The following is a 12,054-nucleotide window of genomic DNA, read 5'->3' on the forward strand; positions in this document are numbered from 1 at the left end:
AACTATCATTACTATTATTATTATAATTCTAAAAATAGTATGTTATATAGTATAATATTATTTATTTTAAAGCCTAACCCACAAAACCAATCATTAAAAAGTCCCTAAAAACTGTTAAAACAGCTGTAGGCCTATAATATGATTTGAGCTAAAAAAGTTAATGGGTCTGTTTATTGATAGGTCTGTTAAATGTTAAATTAATTTTTAGCAGCCTAATAGCAACACGTGATTAACATATTCTAGTTTTTTTTAAAACAGAATCATTGATAATCAGCAGTAAAATAATAATAAAAGATTAAGAAAAACATTATACCGTTTGATACCATGGTATTAATTGATTACTATATTCATACGACTTTTGTTGTTGTTGTTAATGGATTTTTCATTATCATCATTTATAGGCAAAAAGCCAATATACCGGTAAATTACACTATAACGTAAAAATAAATCAAGAAACTGTCACGTGCGCTCTGCTTCACCTGCGCATGCGCAGTGCGCACATTTTCTTCTGCGTAGTGTCTCTGCTAACAGGCTGATCTCTGCTGCTCGATCTTATAAACATATTTATCTGCGTTTTCTTCCGTTTGCACTATTTCAAACAACACGGACAATGGCGGATCCAAGAATACGGCAAATAAAAATCAAGACCGGTGTGGTTAAACGGTAAGTCTGAGTAATCCTATTTTTAAGTGCTTTAATGTCAGCAGGATAAGGCCGCGGATTCACCGCGCCCCTCCACGGGCATACGCCGCAATTGAGTGTCCTCATTGGGCGGAAGCTGTAAATACAGGCCGTTGCTCTGACAGCTGCTCTAGCATTGTTCAGATGCTGAATACCCCAGTCACTTTCAAAGAAAGTGAAAGCTGAAGTTATACAACTTATAAGAGTTATGCTAATTTACACTTGTTTACGAGTCCAACATAAGTAGACAAAAATAAGGGATTTAATTAAGAATTTGATGCTATGTTGATGCCACATGCAATAGATATTTTTATATTCTGTCAAGCAGCAGATGTGTTTCTCAGGACTATAATTAAAAGAATAATCAAGAATGGCTTAATCTCATCTGATTTGTTTAGATGTAATTATTGATTATTGAAATAGATTGTTATTGACAAATTTAGCATGAAAGTACAAACTTTATAGCATAAGATATGACCTTCATATGATCTCATTGACATTGATTATGTTTAGTCACTCTGTACAACTGACAGTCCCTAGTAAGACCAGGATCTTAGAAGCTTTTAACGAATGTTAGACTGGTATTAAAGTTGGTCATTTGTGTTCTGTGAGTGTTTCTGATCTTGCCTCATCCTCTCCTCACCTCACCCCTCCTTTTGTCTTCTCAATCCCCACCTGACTGCTGTTTGCATTGATTGACCAGATGAGGGCCTGATTGAGATGGGCCTGTTTGATAGGACTGGTAATGGAAGTGTGGGAATGATTCTCAGTGGGATTGAGAAGGAGAGAGGGTTAGGAAACAACTTGCACACCATGCCAACACAGGAGACAACATCATAATGAGCTGAGCTGTGATAAGAACTGAATGCTCGGCCTGTCAAACTCAGCTGATGTTCACATGAGGGACCAATCACTTCTAGGTGTCTGAATTTATGTTGAATTTGCTTATTGCATGGGCACTGTTGGTGTCGATTGATGGTTTTATGATGAAGCATTCCCACTGTCAGGCCCAGCGACAACACACAATGTTTGTGTCTGTCTGACATGTTTCTTCTGGATTTCCCATCTGTTTTTTGCCCTCTATGTGGACGGTCCAGCCTTCGTATCGATTAGAGCGGTGCGAGTTGCTTTGTTTTCTTTCAGCTGAGTCTTTAGGTTCTATGGATTTGTCTCCGAATTCTCTCCCCATGTGAGCACAGGCCTCTGTGGTTCACTCAAACAAGGCCTTCTTGGCTCCAGGTCAGTTAATTGATTTTGCCACCTTTGAATGCTGTATTGCTGAATTGCATTTCTTCATTTGTCAGGCCAGTGAGGTGTGGGCTGCTTGATGGTCTCATGGTTTACTCATTTTAAATCAGTTTGTATGTTTGCGCTAGCTTCAGTTTATATCTCTGGGTCCATGGGTGTTCATTTTTGTTCTGTACGGAAAATAAATAAATAATAATAAAAAATAATAATATATATACATAATTGCATAATAAATGAAAAGAAAATAGAATATAAATAATAAGATTAGAAGGGTAGTTAGATTTTTTTTAAAGAATAGAATTAGAATAGTGAGTGCTAAAGTTAGAGGGTCAAATAAAGATGGAAGAGATGGGTTTTAAGCCGATTCTTGATAGATTATATATATATATATGTACAATAGGGTATTTTTTTTTTTTTTTTTTTACAATTTCTGTTATTTTGTTAATGTTCACTGCATTAATTTAAGTTTACGGTTTTTTTTTTTGACAACTTGTACCAGTACATTTTAAGTTATGACACAGATTTTGTTGCTTCAAGTAGCTTTTTTTTTTTTTTTTTTTTTTGGTAAACTCATTAGGATATTTTTACAATCTGGTAATTTTGCTATATAAATTAACTGCCATTTTTATCATGATTGTTTCAGTGTTTCTGGCACTGCTGTTTTCTGTGAACACATTGTATTTTAGACCACATCTGTTGTTCTTTGGTGAAGCAGGGCTATGAAGAGTTCTCCTGCTGTAAGACCTGCTGCTGTAGTACATGTGGCTGCTTGTAATGTCAGTTAATTACACTTTCAGGTCAAGCTCATACTCCTACATCCCTGAACTTCACGTCTTCAGACACCTCCAGGGAATTCCTGAAATGCCGTATGAAGTGGTCAAGATATAGTGTTCTCTGCTGAATCTGAAGCATTTAGTCCAAATGACTCATCAAAAATCAGAATTTTTGTCCTGTAAAGAAATTGGATATTTTTACAGAACTTTCTCTTCATCTTGGCTTTGAAACGGGATCGTGTTGATCTAAACGAACTGCTTGCTAATCCCACATCTTGTCGTCGTCTTCTCCGTCTTCCACCGTCTCCGTTCTACCCTATTCTTTTCTTCTTCTTTTTGTTGATGTATTCCAGTCAGTGTTTTCTGGCCTAGCTCAGCGGATGCACTTAATAAAATGACAGACGTAATTTGCTTTTGTCACCGGGTCTTGCCGCTGGCCCGCTGCCTCAAAAATACAGTATTAGAGGGGAGAGAATGTGTGTGTCGAGTCTAATTCTTTTCTCTATTTTCCAGAGAGATGCTTTTTCCATTAAGCTGAAGGAAGCAGCCCTGGCAGCCCCATTTACAGCTGCCCAGCTCCGCCCCTGCTATAAGCAGCTCCCACATCACCCCACAGAAACGAGAAATTAACATCAGCATGACACTTTTTCATTAGCCTGTCTCTCACTTTTATTAGAATTATGCTACACCCCAATCTTTCCACCCCTCCGGCTTCCTCTGTGGTTGCACCCCCCTCCTTTTACTGCAGTTTCATTTTTGTGTGCATGTCAGAGAAAGCCTTACCTTGAGCATATGTTGAGAATTGCACCAGGGCGTCGTGATTGAAGCCTGTTAAAACTGGCGTAATTGATGTAAAATATGACATATTGTCGCAGGCGGAGACAAATCTTACAGCATGTGGCCTGGGCTGGCAGTATGTTTGATTAATGGAGAAGTTTCTTGTCCTCTCTCTCTTCTTCTCTGACTAACACACACACACACACATTCACGGCTGATTTTATGAAAAATGATTTTCGCAACGGCATGTCCCGACAAGCGAGCAGGCCGCAGACGGAAAGCGGTTATTAGCTAGAATCATTATCAATAGTGATATTTTCAAACTCCATTACGGCAATCAGGCCGCAAATTTATTCAGTGCGTTTAGTTCATTTGGCCATAATTGATAAATAATCAAAATTTATCAATGTACTTGCTCTGCGTTTTCACTAACAATCAAGCAAAAGTGGCCCATTTGCCACCTGACTTGGTTCAGATTAGGGACTAAATTGATGATCAATTAATCCTAGTTGGGACAGTACAGTGTCTTTGTGAGTGTGTGCGAGGGAGATGGAGACAGATGCAGTTAAAAGATAGACTAGCGTAGCGATCAGGAAGGAGCTAATGCAGTTTAGAGCTGCAGCTAACAAGAATGCAGCTTTTCTGAGATTGACAGTAGATAATCATTAAGGAAGAGGGAAAAAAACTGAATTGGGAAGAATGCGTTTACAGTAGGATACAGTAGAATATGTAGGTGTTTGATTATGGATTTAAATTTTGTGGAATCTTACAGAAGTGGGTTAACATTACATTTGTTTGTGTTGTACCATTTAGTGTTGTTTCAATTAAGTAGTGTTCAAAAGTTGTCGTTAAGATTATTAATATTTTTTTTTTATCAAAATGCTGTAAAATAAAATTATTATAAAATAACTGTTTTCTGTTGGAATAAATGCAATTTATTCCTGTGATCAAAGCTGAATTTTCATCATCATTACTCCAGTCTTCAGTCTCGCATGATCCTTCAGAAATCATTCTGATATGCTGATTTGCTGCTCAAGAAACATTTCTTATTTTCAGTGTTGAAAACCGCTGTGCTGCTTAATATTTTAGCAGACTCAGAGGTACACTTGTTCCCACCAGAATGAATAGAAGATTCACTTATTTGAAATAGAAACATTATAAATGTCTTTACTGTCACTTTTGATCGGTTTTTAATGCATCTTTGCTTTAATGCATCCTTTGATTTCTTAAAAAGTCTTAATGACTTAACTTTTAAAAAGTAGTGTATTTTGATTAATTTACAAAACATTGTCTATATCTTTTGTCATCTTTATGTTGTGTTATGTATATAACAAGCTTATTAAACTTGCATTGTTTTTATTTATGTAAAATTGGTTCTCTGATTTTGGGCTCTTAAAAGTGGTGCATTTATCTTTTGAGAGATCTGTAAGTTAGCTAGTTGTTTGATTTCATGGTGATAAATTCTTGACAGCATTGGTTAAACATAAGTATTGAATGGTTTTTTTGTAAAACTCACCTCTCGCTATCCATTCTCTTTCTTGTTTCTATCTCTCAGTTTGGTCAAAGATGAGATGTTGTACATAAAGGAGGCAAAGCAGCAGGAAGAGAAGATTGAACGTCTCAAGGCAGAGGCAGGAGACGAGTATGTAATCAAGAAACAGGTAAGAAGAATAAACTACCTGAAACAACACCTGCCCTGTTGAGAAACCTGATGAGACTCACTCATTTAAAGGACTATGTTTGGGGTCCAGAATTGAAGAATCCAACGATACACAGCTCCATTCAGGGATCAGTTTATATATATATATATATATATATACCAGCAACACCATGTCAATTTTAGTCACATTTAGCACTTGGCAAGAGTTAATTTTGGACTCTGGAAGTAGAACATTCTCAGACTGTAAATAGAGGCAACGATGTTAATATCACTCCTGTTGTGTGCGCTTATGCTTATGGGCAACTCGTCCAATAGTGCTGTGCTATAAAAAAGTGCAGAACGAAGCTGCTCTGTGAGCTGAGCCCCGAACCACTTGTACTGTGGGCTTCTGTAAGCATAAGCCAATAATGAGACTCAAAGCCATTTAGGCTGAGGACTACAAAACATAACCCTCTCCACTTACAAAGGGGATTAGGTAGAATTAAGCAGACAAAGTCCATGCCTTCAATTATAGTTATAAAACCTGGTGAAGGTAGACGGCAACGACCAGCCGGTGGCAACTCTAATATCACCAATAGAAATCCCACTGGACCAAGCCCAGGAGGAGGCCATTCCTATGGTGGAGTGGGCCCTAATGCCTATAGGTAGACGGGCTCTTCCGGAGCCAACCGAGCCATGCCGAGATCCTCCATAGCCAGCAAAGTTAGAATATGTATCCGCTTACTGTCCACGCTGGGCCGTGTTGTCTGTGTCAGAGGCGGGGTTTTGGGCTCTTCAACAGAACACGCCTACTCTTCAGCATTCAAATCCGTTAATGATATGGAGTCATCACCGATGGTTTCATCCTCAGATGTGCCGAAGGAAATAAAGCTGTTCGCAGCTGACGAGTGCCACTGATCCTCATGTGTGAAGCACACGGGAAAATCGAGGTTTGGAGTAGAGTGAAGCACAAAGGAACTGCGTCATTGTGGTTTCACTCAGGCCCAGTGTAATAGCCCCGCTGTTATGCGGTTTCTTTCTCCTAGGGCAGAAAGGAAGCAGGAGAGCAGAACAAGGATGACTGCCTTCATTAAAGGCGGCGATCCACGAGTGGAGAAGGCGAGACTCATGTTCTCGCAGTGAGAGCGTGCCATCTCCATGAGCTCAGCCCAGACAGGCGACGCACTCACTGTGCCCATCTGCATTGTGCAGGGGTTCCCTAGATGAGCCACACTCATGGTGTAACATTTGCAGCAATGTAAATCAGGCTTCAGTATCCATGTAAAAAGGGGTTTCCTCATAAGCATGTCAAGGCAACGGGAGAGATTGTTCGAAAGGGAACAGAAAGCTACACTCCCGGCACCAGCCAGTTGTTCTGTTGTGTTAAAGAAATTGCTTTGGTAAGGGTGAAAGAGACATAGTTGATTCGGTATGGCAGCGCTGTGGGTGAAATCAGGGTGAGTTTAATGAGTTTTAATGTGCTGATGCAAAATTAATGATGTTATGTAACTTTAGAGGAGTTTTGTAATTAACAACACATGCTGCTAATTTAGAGGTTCTCAAGGAGTAGTGGCCCCTTTTCTCTATCTTCATTCTCTTCTTCACCTTCTGTCTGGAATGAATGCATATACATCTGTGTTTTAAAGGACTAGTTCACACAATTTACAATTCTGACATGAATACTCATCAATTACTCATCTTGTTGTACATGTTTGATATTACTTGATACATGTTTCAAATACTTAATGAAGTAATACAAACTTATAAAATGCTCTCTGAATGTAAGAGAGAAGTTCTGAATGATTTTTTTTTTATTAAAAATTCGTCTGTTTTTGTTACAGTACAGAGCCTGTAAAATCTCTTAAACGTGTCTTTAACAGCTGGAGGTGTTGCAAGAGGCAAGAATGATGATCCCTGACTGCCATCGTCGTTTAGCCATGGCCCACGCTGACCTGCAACAACTGTTGGTGAGAATATGAAGCGCACAGTGTTTCAGGTGTTGACCTACCTGAAAGGTTTGAACTCAGCAGCACAATTAAAAAATTTGTTACCCAAGAATATACATTTGCTCAAAATGCCATCCAAGATGTAGATGAGGTGTTTTCATTATTAGAACAAATTTGGAGAAATGTGTCATTACCTTGCTTGTTCACCAGTGGATCTTCTGCAGTGAATGGGTGCTGTCAGAATGAGAGTCCAAACAACTGATAGTAATATCACAGTAATCCATAAATAATCCACACCAACATGTTTGCTTAGAACTTGATTATTTTCTCTTAACAGTGCTTGATCTGTGCATTTTTCTCTATTGTCCAACAAGATGATTTTTTCATAGGAGGTTGAAGTTAAAATCCTTTAAATGATGGACTTGTTTTTTTAAAAATGCATAGTATTTTGCTTCCCATGATGTTAATTGATGGGCTGTAGTGGTGTGGATTGTTTGTGTGATGTTTTTATCAGCTGTTTGGACTCACATTCTGACGGCACCCATTCACTGCAGTGGATCCATTGGTGAACAAGTGATGGAATGCTGAATTTCTCCAAATCTGTTCAGATGAAGAGACAAATTCATCTACATCTTGGATGGCCAGAAGTTGAGTTAGGATAGAAAAGTTGTTCATTGTCTGAATATTGGCAGTACAGGAGGACATTTTTGTGTCCAAGCATCTCCCAGGTGTTTGGATCAGTGCTAAGCACAAGACATGATTGCCGGTTTATGTGTGTAAGGAAAAATGTCTGTTCGTGAGAGATGTACAGGGGAGACTGTGTGCCATCCGCTTCCTGTTTGTTGGCGTTTAGAGGAAGTGAAGGATTACAGGGGTCATATTAATTGACAGCAAACGAAGCTGATTGCATAGTTCAAACAGCTTGCTGCGACAGCCTCTGTTTGTGTTTCAATAAAAATGGTTCATATTCCCTCTATATTTTTGTGTCAGAGTAAAATTTACCGTGAGCCGCAGCAGCTCATTGAGGCTTCACACACACAGTCCTGTGCTGCACTCATTCAGTTCATTAGTAATGTTGTCACGGCAATGGCCTCCATAGAAACCGTCGTCGATCGATTAGCATTGATATGACCTAATCCTCTCACTGCCTCCATTACATTTTCTCACTGTGTTACGTGTGAGTGTGTTTGTTTGTCTGAGGTGCTGTGTGTGTGATTATCTGACAGGTTTACTGAGTGGATTAGCTGTTTTTGGTGAGGTAGTTAGTCTCTTTCATTGTGTTACTGTGATCTGATTTACTAACTCCAACTGGATGGAAAGCTCCCACTCTAGACTTCAGCTTTGAATTTATTCTGTCATTTAAGGCAGTTGAAAACCAAGATGGTTGTTTATATAAGTGGAAATATTTTGATAAATGTTTTTATATTGACTAAAATGATGCAATGGATTTTGAAATCTGAAGTTTGGTATAATTTAATTACATTTATATGATTCATGGTTTAAAAAAAACACATTGTGATTTTAAATTATCTCCGTATTTTAGATAAGAAACAAATGTGTAATAGGTATAGTAGTAATTATGATCATTTGATTAAATTAATATAACCAATGCTTTGATTGTATTGTAAATTACTAGGGTTGTAAGATGCATCACTTTCTTCATGTTATTTGTTCATTATTCATATTTTTAATTAACCAGATATTACTCCCACTAATTAAGACTCCAGATTGGGTGCAGACGATGACTTGGAATTATTTTTATTTTCAGGAAACAGAAGAGGAACTGGCTGAAATGGAAGAATACAAGGAGGCCAGAACTGTTTTAGATTCAGTCAAGCTGGAAGGATGATGGACACAAACGAATAAACACCCACAGACGCTAACGTACACACAAACATCCCAAGTGTCCATTCCATTTGTTCTGACCTGTTTAGTGTTTCAGAAGCAATGCGAGATGTTTACTGATTGCTTATGTTTAGATTCCAATGATTTTTGTATTGATTCATAATTTAACGACACCATTTTCTTCCTAGAAATCTGTGATCAAATGCACACAATCGTGAAATAAAGTTTCTTTATACTATTTCAATCCCTTTTTTTTATTTTATTGATGTACAGATAAACCTTCATGCGCCTAGTCAGTGTTTAATAACACTTTTTTTATTTGGTTCAGCTCTATATCTTCAGTCCATTATAGTGTTACTTTTTTAGATTAGACTGCTGTGGGAAGGAAAAAATTTACACGTCTTTGATTTCATGTTAACATTTCACATTTATTCCTGCTGCAGGTATGTGTGACTATATAAAGCTAAATTAATATGTAAAACACAGGCCTTGAGTTTTGATGTAAGATGCCATATGCTTCTCTTCTCATAGGACTGCAGTAATTAATGCAGAATTTGAACCTGAATGTCAGTCACGTGGGCAGGCTTTGCTTTCCTGCATGCAGAGGGAGACAAGTATAGCATGAAAAACTAATATGTGATGAGAATACATTTCCAGCTCTCCTGAAAGGACACTGACCTCCGCTGGCCAGATTCTCTCATGCAAGCACGTGCCCACGGATGTAGCTCACCTGCACGTGCTTCGACCTATTTGCTGGATAAATTGAAGTTTTAACATAATTACATCATTTGAATTCTGCGTGTATTTAGTAGTCTATGAATGTCTTTGCCATGAACATTAGGTAATGGAGGGCTATGTCTGATCCTCTGGTAGAGATTGCATCAAGCTTTTCGCATGTTTCTCAAATATTGCAATCAACATTGTCAAGGTAAAAGCATAAATAACGTAGTGCTTTCTTCAACGCATTTGATATCACATAGTTCAGAATTTATTTTACATAATTATGTGATATAAAATGCATGGAGCAACTCTTCAGTAGTCTGTATGGTTGTGTATTGTTCTCTGTTTAAAGTGCCCCCAAAAAACTATTTGGACAGTCAGACCTAAACATGAGTGAATGTTGTTGCATTCAATAACAAAGTAAAACGTAATAGATAAGGTAATCAAACCAAGTGGCATTTATGTTTAAGATGGCATAATCACAGTTTTCAAGTAATACATTTAATAATGTTATGTTTTAGTCAAATTATAGATATACTGTTTAAATAAAGACATTCTGTAGCGTTGCACTAAGTTGTTCAACTGTTGTCCTGTGGTGTTTCCTCAAAGACCGATAACTGAATAGATTTCTGTCAGGTTCATCCCACAATCGCGTTTACTCTTAAGTCTATATAGTTCCGCCTAATTCGGTCTGTTTTAAAATGTGTTTTTGAAAGCCGAAGCAGCAGATGAATTCGGGTTCCATTTGGCTTGGTCTTCATTCTACAGATTTCGATAATTACCGGGTTCACCCCGAAGCCTCATTATAGCGCTAATGAGGCGCCGCCACTCCGTGACACCCAACCGCTCCATCTCGTTAAGGAAATCGCTCTTCAATGCTGATTATTTTATTTGGAGCCATAATTATATTTCTTTCGGATAAATCACGGTCTAATCGAGTCCGTTCGGAGGGCAGAGCCTAATTGGAGCATGAGATGCGGCGGCGGGCGCGCGCTACCTGAACCTGCAGTGCACGCGCGACCGGAGGAACCGAGCACCTGATGGATTGGGGGGGGGTTCTTCATCACCCTCTCCTCCTCCTCCTCCAGTTAAAACACAACTAATTACCTTTAATCCCCCGACTGTCACCGTATCACCTGCACGAAACAAGAATCTAATTAATATGTTAAACCGGCATTTCTGCAGATGGACGATCGATTTTCTCTTAAGAATTCTCTAATTGAGTGAATATAGACGCCCCGTGAATCACATTCCGCCGTGGAACTGAATGCGCGGGGAAAGAGGTCGTTGTGCTGCACGTGTGTGGGTGTGGAGCAGGTTCTGTCTGTTGTGTGGACCTAATGTCCCCCACACGCACATTATGACCTAACATCACTAAAGATGTTTTAATGGAAATCTGAAAATGCAGAAAGAAGTCAGTACAACAAACGTGTGTGTTTCCGTGTCATTAAGAGTAAAATAGCCTAGTGTACCACATAAAGTGGCTAATTTACACGAAACCTCGTTAGAGAGAAAAGTGGTATCAAATATTTCCCCTACAATAATAATAACACTAATAATATAGTTTACAGATTAATATTCTAAATTATTACTTCAGTTTTTATTAAATTAAAATATCAATAATAATATAAAATATATTATTGATATTCTAATTTCATAAAAATTGGAGTCAGTGGGAATATAGGCCTAAATATGCGTCTTTTTTATATTTACATTTTATTTGTTTAAACTAGCCATATTATTATTATTCCGAGGACATAATTTTCCTAATCTGCAGGAGTATAGGCCTACTTATTATAAATAAATTGCGCAATAATGAACAATTATGCAATTAACTAAGAATGCGATTTTGTCAAATTTTGGAGTAAATCTGACAAAACCTGAAAAACTTTTGTACCACTGTTTAATGCGAAAAGATAACTTTGAGGTTTTGGGTGTTTATATATGGTTGTTTTAGTTATCAGTAATCATTTAGAAAATTAAATAATTCCTTTATTAAAATGTATTCTATATAGGTCATCATATAATCTATAATATTTTTAATATAAAAATTGGTTTGGTTTGGTGATTATTAGTCTGTATTTATGACTGGCATTGTGTTGGCGCGTAAGTAAACGTGTGTGTGTGTTGGTGGAGAAGCATGTAGGCCTAGCCTATGTTTGGAAATGTGTCCTGTATGTCAGCGCGCGTGTGGGACAGATGTGATGGTGGATATGAAGGCCATGAGATGGTGAGTCAAACAAAAGGCTCTCTGAAAATCCCTCCACAATAAAGAGGGAGGGAGCAACATTCTCTCAGCTCCAGACCGCGTTCGGAATTACAATTGTTTTTCTTGTGATTTTATTAAAAGTCACTCCTCATCTCCAGAGCGCGTGAAAATGTCTACTTTCCACTCAGATGCGCCGCATTAACTTGCAGGGCGCGA

The 12,054-nt window shown here is 38.1% G+C and overlaps 1 protein-coding gene across 1 annotated transcript; it reads left to right on the top strand.

Annotated features, from left to right (window-relative positions):
* Positions 1 to 478: 478 nt before the first annotated feature.
* Positions 479 to 9,147, top strand: LOC132130477 (tubulin-specific chaperone A-like). Its single transcript, XM_059542190.1, has 4 exons — positions 479 to 663; positions 5,035 to 5,140; positions 6,999 to 7,085; positions 8,833 to 9,147. Exons 1-4 carry the CDS (start codon positions 611 to 613, stop codon positions 8,911 to 8,913), a joined length of 327 nt encoding a protein of 108 aa, XP_059398173.1. The 5' UTR covers positions 479 to 610; the 3' UTR covers positions 8,914 to 9,147.
* The last annotated feature ends 2,907 nt before the right edge of the window (positions 9,148 to 12,054 follow it).

This window comes from Carassius carassius, chromosome 47 (assembly GCF_963082965.1).
Source record: "Carassius carassius chromosome 47, fCarCar2.1, whole genome shotgun sequence".
In the NCBI taxonomy this organism is placed as follows: Eukaryota; Metazoa; Chordata; class Actinopteri; order Cypriniformes; family Cyprinidae; genus Carassius; species Carassius carassius.

Coding starts and splice junctions, on each gene's coding strand:
- LOC132130477 (XM_059542190.1), top strand. CDS start 611: ATGGCGGATCCAAGAATACGGCAAATAAAAATCAAGACCGGTGTGGTT. Junction 664..5,034: donor AAGACCGGTGTGGTTAAACG/GTAAGTCTGAGT, acceptor TCTATCTCTCAG/TTTGGTCAAAGATGAGATGT. Junction 5,141..6,998: donor AGTATGTAATCAAGAAACAG/GTAAGAAGAATA, acceptor TGTCTTTAACAG/CTGGAGGTGTTGCAAGAGGC.